The 8,605-nt window shown below is 37.8% G+C and overlaps 1 protein-coding gene across 2 annotated transcripts in view; it reads left to right on the top strand.

Annotated features, from left to right (window-relative positions):
* The window catches only part of NSD1 (nuclear receptor binding SET domain protein 1), a 218,246-nt gene that overhangs the window by 84,517 nt on the left and 125,124 nt on the right, over positions 1-8,605 (top strand). For both annotated transcript variants that reach the window (XM_006873463.1, XM_006873464.1), the window contains 2 exons: positions 155-327; positions 2,644-5,200. In XM_006873463.1, coding sequence (XP_006873525.1) covers positions 155-327; positions 2,644-5,200 — 2,730 coding nt within the window. The remainder of the gene's footprint in view (positions 1-154; positions 328-2,643; positions 5,201-8,605) is intronic.

Below are 8,605 nucleotides of genomic sequence, written 5' to 3'. Positions count from 1 at the left end.
AAGCTCTCTGCTATACGTCCACCCGATCTGCCATCTTGTTTGTTCTCTCCTGTTGATTCTTTGCAATCAGAGGTTTCTCGGGCAACAGTGGTATGACTTGTTGATGAGCATTCATCTTTTTAAAATAATAACACTGGCTCTTATCCTTATATAGTTTCCAACCGGAGACCCTACCGTCAATACTATGTGGAGGCTTTTGGAGACCCTTCTGAGAGAGCATGGGTGGCTGGAAAAGCAATTGTCATGTTTGAAGGCAGACATCAATTTGAAGAGCTACCTGTCCTTAGGAGAAGAGGAAAGCAGAAAGAAAAAGGATACAGGCATAAGGTAAACAAATAAAACAATCCTCATAAATTATCTACTTTTAGGTGGTGGCTGGGCTAAGAGGAAATAGAGAAGAAGTAGAGTATGATAGGATGTTTCCTTTGCAAATATTTGCTTTTTGTTTTTTTAATAGTGTCGTATGGCATTATCTGTCTTTTCTTTCCATCATATGCACGAATAAAGTGATCATCACTATAAAATGCTCTGGTTTTTAAGTTTTAGATTTATTTTATCTCTTAAAAATGTGAAAGATGACTTTTTTGTTAGGCGTATTTTTATTATTTTATCTTTTCTTTCCCCAAATCTTTAACCTTTAAATTTCTTAACCTGGTTATATTTTAATTAAGAACTTTATGTGTTTTTCTTTTTTCTTGATGGTTTGTGGTGCAGAAAGTGGGTTATTTTCTTTAAAACTCTTCTGTACTGTCAGTTTTATGAGAGGAAGTCATTGCTGCTTCATACTCTATGTTTACATACTTGCAGATTTTTTTTTTTTTTTTTAAATTGTGACCTGAGTGATAGTTTATATGGGAGAATATCAGCTGATAACTTCATTTCAGTGCAATGATAATCTCTGTGTGGGTGTGGGGGGATGTACACAAAAACACTCAAGAATATATAATAATTTAAACAATCAAAGGGCACATTCTGCAAGCCTTGCAAACAGTTTTTAATAAAATGTTAGATTATTAGATAGTGCTGTAGGTTAGCAGTGGACTGCTAACTGTAAGGTCATCAGTTCAAACCTACCAGCTGTTCCATGGGAGAAAGTTGATAGTTTTTGCTTTAGTAAATATTTATAACCCTATGCAGGATCACTATGAGTCAGAATCGACTCAAGGGTTAATGAGGTTGGTTTTTTGATTTATGAAGGACCTTTCGCTTGTAATCTTAGTACTCTGAAGCTGTGAAGGTATTGTTGTTGTTGTTAAGTGCCGTCGAGTTGAATCCAACTCATAGTGACCCTGTGTCATAAGTTTCCTCCAAAAAAATTAATATCTGGTGCTCTTGAATAAAGGAGGTTTATTGCATCCTTTCTCCTATTTTGATTGGTTAATAATGGGGACATTTCAGAGCTGTTTCGCGTCAAGCCTTTTGCTATGTAGATTTACCAACTCTTTTTTTCAAAGGAGTTCACTAGGGATTTCAAATTCTGGTAAATTGATTAACTCTTGTCATAGTAATGAGAATTTGTAAAAGTGTGTGCAAAATAAAGCAGACGAAAAAATAAATAAATAAAAAAAAAGCAGATGAGTCATTTATTTTCTTATTAATAGGAGTGTACTTAGCCAGTTCCATGAATTTTTATATACTGTTCAGACCATCTTTTCATGAGTTTTAGAGTATTTGTGAGCACTAACTGGTAATTACAACTTGTGTATATTGTATGACACCAGGGAAAGAAACGAATTTGGAAAATCAAGTATATGGTACAGTCTCTCAAAGTTCTTGTTGTGAGGAAACTACAAAAATGAGCATATGTAATTTGTTATACCCTGCTATCAAAAACCTGATTATGCCTAGGAGACAGTTTGATTATAATCCAAGTTGTATGTATTATGTATAAAAGTTTTGATTAGCCAGTGACAACCCAGAGGTTCAAATTTTAGGTTCCCCTTTGTCTGCTTTGACTTGCACATTTCTCCTGTTCTTTTTTCCCCCTATATTCTTTTTTTTATCTGTTTTCTCTTTTGTAAAGTTGATCATGTGCTTCCCCTTCATAAACTAGGAAGAAAATGAATCTTGGTTATAAGGTACAGGGGGATAGGCCAGAAGGGTCTGAGTAATTCTTGATTTAGATGGTGATGTTTTCCATTTTAATCTATGTTATGACCTATTTTTACGTGTTTATAGAGGCAGGGAAGATGGAAGGTTTATAGGATTCACTTTTCCTTTATTGATAGATCATCATAGTGGTAGCAGTAGTGTTGGGGGAATCCCCATTAGGTGGTAAGTTTTGATTAACCTATGGTAGTGGTTTTACAAATTGGTCTGCAAACCTCAAGGTCAGCTTTTAGAAACTACCAGATGCTCTGCAGGAGAAAGATGAGGCTTTCTGCTCCCATTAAGTTTTATAGCCTCAGAAACCCTGTACAGGGTCGCTTTGAGTTAGAACCGACTCCTCCACGGCACATAACCAACCAGCCAACCATGGTGATAACTATCTGATCCATTCCCATTATCAGGCCTTGGAGAATTGCAACAAGGCTTGGGAAAGCTTTTTCTTTTGAGAAATGTTTATTACCGATCATTTCTCTGTTCTCTCACCCATTTGTTTCATAATTAAATCTTTTTTTTCTTTCTCCTTTAAATTTTAAGGTACCTCAGAAAATTTTGAGCAAATGGGAAGCCAGTGTTGGTCTTGCTGAACAATATGATGTTCCTAAAGAGTCAAAGAACCGAAAATGTGTCAGAAGTTCAAACAAGTTGGATAGTGAGGAGGATATGCCATTTGAAGATTGCGCAAATGACCCTGAATCAGAACATGATTTGTTACTTAATGGCTGCTTGAATTCTCTTGCTTTTGACTCTGAACATTCTGCAGATGAAAAGGAAAAGCCTTGTGCTAAGTCTCGAGTCAGAAAGAGCTCTGATAATCCAAAAAGGACTAGTTTGAAAAAAAGCCACATGCAATTTGAAGCACATAAGGAAGAACGGAGAGGAAAGATTCCAGAGAACCTTGGTCTAAATTTTATTTCTGGGGATGTGTCTGATAAGCAGGCTTCTAATGAACTTTCCAGGATTGCAAATAGCCTCACAGGTTCCAATAGTGCCCCAAGAAATTTTCTATTTCCTTCTTGTGGAAAAAACACTGCAAAGACAGACTTTGAGAGTTCAAATTGTGACTCTTTACTGGGCTTGCCTGAGGGTGCCTTGATCTCTAAACCTGGGGATCAGAAGAAACCCCAACGAGGTCTGGTTTGTAGTTCAAAGGTACAACTCTGCTATATTGAAGCAGGTGATGAAGAAAAGCGAAGTGATTCCATTAGCATTTGTACGACTTCTGATGATGGAAGCAGTGATCTGGATCCTCTAGATCATAGTTCAGAGTCTGATAGCAGTGTCCTTGAAATTACAGATGCTTTTGAGAGAACAGAGAACATGTTATCCATTCAGAAAGATGAAAAGACAAAGTATTCTCGGTTTCCTACCACAAACACTAGGGTAAAAGCAAAGCAGAAGTCACTCATTACCAACTCACATACAGACCACTTAATGGATTGCACTAAGATAGCCGAACCTGGAACTGAGACATCTCAGGGTAATCTCTCTGATCTTAAGGTATCCACCCTTACTTGCAAGTCCTCATCAGATTTTACAAATGACAGTCTCCCTCCAAAATTCAATTCATCGATAATTTCCAGTGAGAACTCACTAATAAAGGGTAGAACTACAAATCAAGTTCTACTACCTTCAAAAAGCAAGCAACCCAAGATCCGAAGTATAAAGTGCAAACACAAAGAAAATCCAGTTGTGGCTGAACCTTCGATTACAAATGAGGACTCTAGTTTGAAATGCTGCTCTTCTGATACCAAAGGCTCTTCTTTGGTCAGCATTTCCAAAAGTGGGAAAGTCGATGGACTAAAACTACTGAGCAACATGCATGAGAAAACCAGGGATTCTAGTGACATTGAAACAGCAGTGGTAAAACATGTTCTCTCCGAGTTGAAGGAACTCTCCTATAGATCCTTAAGTGAAGATGTCAGTGACTCTGGAACATCAAAGCCATCAAAACCATTACTTTTTACTTCTGCCTCTGGCCAGAATCATATACCTATTGAACCAGACTACAAATTCAGTACATTGCTAATGATGTTGAAAGATATGCATGATAATAAGACCAAGGAGCAACGGTTGATGACTGCTCAAAACTTGGTCTCCTACCGGAGTCCTGGTCTTGTGGATTGTTCTTCTAGTACTCCTTCAGGAGCTCCCAAGGTGTTGACTACAGGTGGTTCCACCCACAGTTCAGGAAAAAATGGAGATGGCACTCAGGACTCAGCACATCCCAGCCCTAGTGGGGCCAATTCTGCACTGTCTGGGGAGTTGTCTACCTCCTTACCTGGCTTAGTGTCTGACAGAAGAGACCTCTCTGCTCCTGGCAAAAGTCGTTCAAACTGTGTTACTAGACGAAACTGTGGGCGATCAAAGCCGTTATCCAAATTGCAAGATGGTTTTTCCCACTTGGGAAAGAACACAGTGAACCGGAAAGCCTTAAAGACAGAGCGCAAGAGAAAACTGAACCGGCTACCAGGTGTGACTCTTGAGGCTGCACTGCAGGGAGAGAAAGAAAGTGGAGGCTCAGTTTGTGTGTCTTCAAGGGGTGGGGGAGAAGATCCTGGTAAAGAAGAACTTCAATTAAAGGGCCACTTAACAAGTGAAGATTCTGCACATTTTTCTGATCTTCATTTTGATGACAAGATCGGACAGTCTGACTCTAATAAAATTCCTGAAAAAGCCCCATCTTTTGAAAACAGAAAAGGCCCAGAGCTGGACTCTGAAATGCCTAGTGAGAATGATGAACACACTGGTGTTCATCAAGTGGTGCCTAAAAAGCGGTGGCAGCGTTTAAACCAAAGGCGCACTAAACCTCGTAAGCGCACTAACAGATTTAAGGAGAAAGAAAACTCTGAAGGTGTCTTTGGGGTCTTGCTTCCTGGTGATCCTGTGCAGAAGGGGGATGATCTACCTGAGCATAGATCTACTTCCACAAACATCTTAGAAAATGGGCTGACAGACCCAAATTGTACAGGCAGCTTAGATTCAGCTGTGCCCCGGTTGAATGTTTGTGATAAAACCAATGCCAGCATTGAGGAAATGGAAAAGGAGCCAGGAATTCCCAGTTTGACCCCACAGACTGAGCTCACGGAACCAGGTAAGCACTTTCAACTGTGGTAGAAAGGGATCAGGGAAGATGATAATATTGTCCATTTAAAATGGGTCTGTTTTAATGGAAGGATTAAGGGTAAACTGGAATGAAAGGATTATCATGATATAAAGAAAGGGCTATATGTAGAAGGATCTGAATTTTGAGAATCAGATACGTACACAACTCTCAGAAATTAATTACCAAACTTTTTTTTTTTTTTTTTGCTTTTAGTATGTTCCAAAAACATTTTTTGCTCTTGTTCCCCATAATCTACAAAATTTGGGGGGCTTAGTTAATACAGGTGACTGAGAAGGTATATGAGACCCTGGTGCTGCAGCTGGTAATTAATTGGACTGAAGAGGTTAATGGTTGAACCACCGCACACCTTTCATTCCACAGATGAAAGATGTGGCTGTTTGCTTCCATAAAAATGTACTGTCTCAGAAACTCCAGGAGTAGTTCTATTCTGTATTAAAGAGTCACTTTGTGTAGAAATGTATTTAGTGGCAGTGGATTTTGTTTTGGATTGGTGCTGTCACTTGAATTTGAGAAATTTAAATCTAGTTGTTAGTGAGTGTATAGAAAACAAAAAGCAAATTTTGATGCCAGACTTTTAAAAAATATTAAATTTGAGTTACTTACTAAAACTTTCATCTTAGTCTTTTTTTTTTTTTTTAAGGTTTTTTTATTGTGGATTGAGTGAAAGTTTACAGGGCACATCATCACTTTCACATTCAACAATTCATATAACTTGTTTCATTACATTGATTATAATCCCCTCCATATACCATCAGTTAAAAGTATTTCTCTTTATCAACTTTAGCTTTTTTTAGAAAACACACAAACAAAAAACCCCACTCAGACATATATAATAAATTACATCTCCAAAGGGCGCATTCTGCAAGTCTGCTCCTGGCCACCAGCTCTTAGTCCGTCTCTTAGTTGATAAAAGTGTGTGCTTTTTTTTGTTTTTAAGCTTTTTATTGTGAGAAGGTATACAGAGCAGATTATCAGTTTTACATTCAACAAATCATAGTCTCTGCTTCATTAAAATGATTACAATTTCCTCCATGTACCATCAGATTTAACAGTATTTACCTCCCAATCCCCTTCAATCCTTGTATTCCTCTCTGTGTCTCACTACCTTGATCCTTCCTCTGTGAATCACCCTCCTATTGTATACTACCTGCCCTATCACCCCTGTCAACATGTGAATACCCTCTATCCCATGAATATTTTCTTTCACAGTTTTGTATATGTCATCATATTGCTTTCTTGCCTGTATGTGTTCCTGCTGAGAATTCAGAGCTTAGTCTTATTGGTTCTCCTTTGTTGGTAACTTTTTGTTGTTATTGAGCTGCTCTCACGATTCTTTCCTTAGTTTTGGTTTTCGAAAGTTTGATCTGTATTGGTGATTTTTCTTTCAGATCAGTCTTATTTAGGGGTTTCTTTCAGCTTCTTGAAAGATTATCTTCCCATCTTTCGTGATGTTAGGGAAGTTTTCTTCCAACATCTCTTGTGCGATTTTCTCTGTGCTTTTTATAGAATACTCCTGTTTTAGAATTCTGATTACCTGCAAGTTATTTTTCTTCATGGTTTCCACCTAACTCTTAGAAAGAAATAGTGAAAAAAAAAAAGAAAGCCTGATTGTTCTTCTAACGTACTAGTATTGAGAGATTTATCTTTCATGCTCACTAACTTGGGATTCCATTGATTCGAATCTACTCTGTTACCATTTCAATACATTGTCCGTTTCTGAGAGCTTAGTATTAATCTTCTGGATTTTGAATTTCAGGTTTGTATTTTTAAATTTGCATTTATTTTGTCTGTTTGTTCTTATACTTGTTCCTGAATTTTTCTAAAGTTTTCTCTGTGTTCTCTTTGTTTTCCTGTTGAAGGTATCTAAGTATCATTCTTTTCAGTTCCATAACCTTGTCTTTCTCAGAAATTTTCTGGCTCTGCACCTTGGTGATTCGTCGTGTGATTAATATTGTCTGTTGGCTCTGGGACATTGTAGGACATTTTTTTCCCCCGTATATTTAATTGATGTTTATATTCTTAGTTTCTCCCCAACTGTCTCCTGTGCTATGTAGTTAGAGAATAAAAGTACTTGCACAAGTATCGTATCCATTTTCTGTTCACACACTTCAGTTAGTTTATCATGGATTTAGCTGGTGATGGCTACTATTATATCATTGATCAGGTAGCATAGGAGGTGATATTGCCTCTTGCCACAATATGTGGTGCTGTGGAGGGGATGATTGTGGCTGGGTTGCATATGCACAATTGCTGTCTCTTGTCAGGTGGGAAAGAAGAGAAACCCCCCCCCCCCCCTCAGGCACACACACTCAAGAAAACAAAGCAGAATAAAAAAAATAAGCAATCAGCAATGAAAAGAGAAAAGAATAAAGGGGAAAATGAAGTAAAAACAGGTGACAACCAGAAAAGAAGAATATAGTAACTAAAAAGTGAAAAGAGGAATAGTAAGTGGATTTAGAATGAAATGAAAAAACTTAGAAAAACCAGGGACAGCGAAGATGAGAAAAGGAGAGCAGAGTAGTGAGTAAAGAAGGATCAAAATGAGAAAGAAAGAGAGAATGCAATAAGAAAAGAATGAACAAAACAACAGGTAGAAAGGATAAAGTATGAGGAAAAGAAACAGAAAGAATAAATAAAACAATGAAAAGAGAACAACAAAAACCATTGCGGCTGTTAGAGAAGAGAAACCTGGGGCTTCCTGCTAACAAAGAACCTCAAAAGGTAGGTGTAGGAGGAATGTGACAGTGGAGTTTCTGGCCCTAGATGGAGTTCCTAGAGGTCTAGGTGTTATTGATGTTTATGGTGAAAGTATTCTACGTGTCTCAAATTCTTTCTGTAATGAGGTTTGAGAATACATAAGAATGCTGAAGTACCAACTTGTACTCCTGCAGGAGTAGAAGAGAACTAGCAGAAGTCTTTAAAGACATTCCTGTTTCACGTTGTAGTTTTTTAGGCTAAAACTTATCCTTAAACATAAGACTTCCCAAAAATTATTTATTAGATTATTTTATTTCTCTAATGCTCTGGTAGCATAGTGGTTACGAGTTGAGCTCCTAATGTCAAGTTTAGCAGTTCAAAACTACCAGCTGTTCATGGGAGAAAGATGAGGCTTTCTACTTCCATAAATATTTACAGCCTCAGAAACCCTATACAGCGACACTTGGTCACTTGGAGTTGAAACGGATTCCACAGCACACTACCACCACTGTCATAAAATTCAACCTTTTAAAGTTTATAACTCAGTGGTTTTTAGTACATTTGCAATGTTCTTGTTGTTGTTGTTAGATGCCTTTGAGTGGTACCAACTCATAGAAACCTTATGCACAGCGAAACGAAACACTGCCTGATCCTGGGCCAACCTCACTACTGTTG

This window comes from Chrysochloris asiatica, unplaced genomic scaffold (assembly GCF_000296735.1).
Source record: "Chrysochloris asiatica unplaced genomic scaffold, ChrAsi1.0 scaffold00242, whole genome shotgun sequence".
Classification (NCBI taxonomy): domain Eukaryota; kingdom Metazoa; phylum Chordata; class Mammalia; order Afrosoricida; family Chrysochloridae; genus Chrysochloris; species Chrysochloris asiatica.
The sequence above is the reverse complement of the archived record's forward strand: the minus strand, read 5'-3'. Positions and strand labels throughout refer to the sequence as shown.